General features: G+C 35.1%; 1 protein-coding gene across 1 annotated transcript; it reads left to right on the top strand.

The window, feature by feature from the left end:
* The first annotated feature begins 6 nt into the window (after nucleotides 1–6).
* Nucleotides 7–516, top strand: l(3)87Df (cytochrome c oxidase assembly factor COX20 lethal (3) 87Df). The gene has a single exon (XM_018036364.2). It carries the CDS (start codon nucleotides 50–52, stop codon nucleotides 401–403), a length of 354 nt encoding a protein of 117 aa, XP_017891853.1. The 5' UTR covers nucleotides 7–49; the 3' UTR covers nucleotides 404–516.
* Nucleotides 517–522: the final 6 nt, after the last annotated feature.

Below are 522 nucleotides of genomic sequence, written 5' to 3'. Positions count from 1 at the left end.
GATTAAATGAAACTTATCGATATTGAAATTGCAGGCTGCCACTAAAAATATGGAAAATTATGAGGACAGAGAAATCAAAGAACCTCCGAAGTCAACTTTCACTATCTTCGGGGACCCAATAGTAACGACAAACTGTCAAAGGAATGCACTTTTATCTGGTATCTCTGGAGGAATAATTTCTGGATTAATAGGATTTTTATTCACAAGCAATCCACGACAAGCTACACGCATTGGTGTAGGCAGTTATTTTGTAATAACAGTCACCTTTGCATGTTATTGTGCCTATGATGAATATGAAATGAAAAGACAAACTAGGCTTATAAGGCAAAGTCTAGTGCAAGCACATCTTGGACCGATAAAGCAAGATTCAACTGACACTCCAGTTAAACTTGATGAAGCTTAGAATCAGTCTTGTTCATGCGGTGTAAAGAATGTACATACATATATTGGGTTAATGAAAAAATATTCTTTCTGTGAGCTTATCGAAGCTGTAAAACTAGTACTTAGATAATAGTTATTAAA

Source organism: Ceratina calcarata, unplaced genomic scaffold (genome assembly GCF_001652005.2).
Source record: "Ceratina calcarata isolate Rehan_Ccalc_2016 unplaced genomic scaffold, ASM165200v1 scaffold10136, whole genome shotgun sequence".
Classification (NCBI taxonomy): domain Eukaryota; kingdom Metazoa; phylum Arthropoda; class Insecta; order Hymenoptera; family Apidae; genus Ceratina; species Ceratina calcarata.
This window is presented reverse-complemented; position numbering and strand designations above follow the sequence as displayed.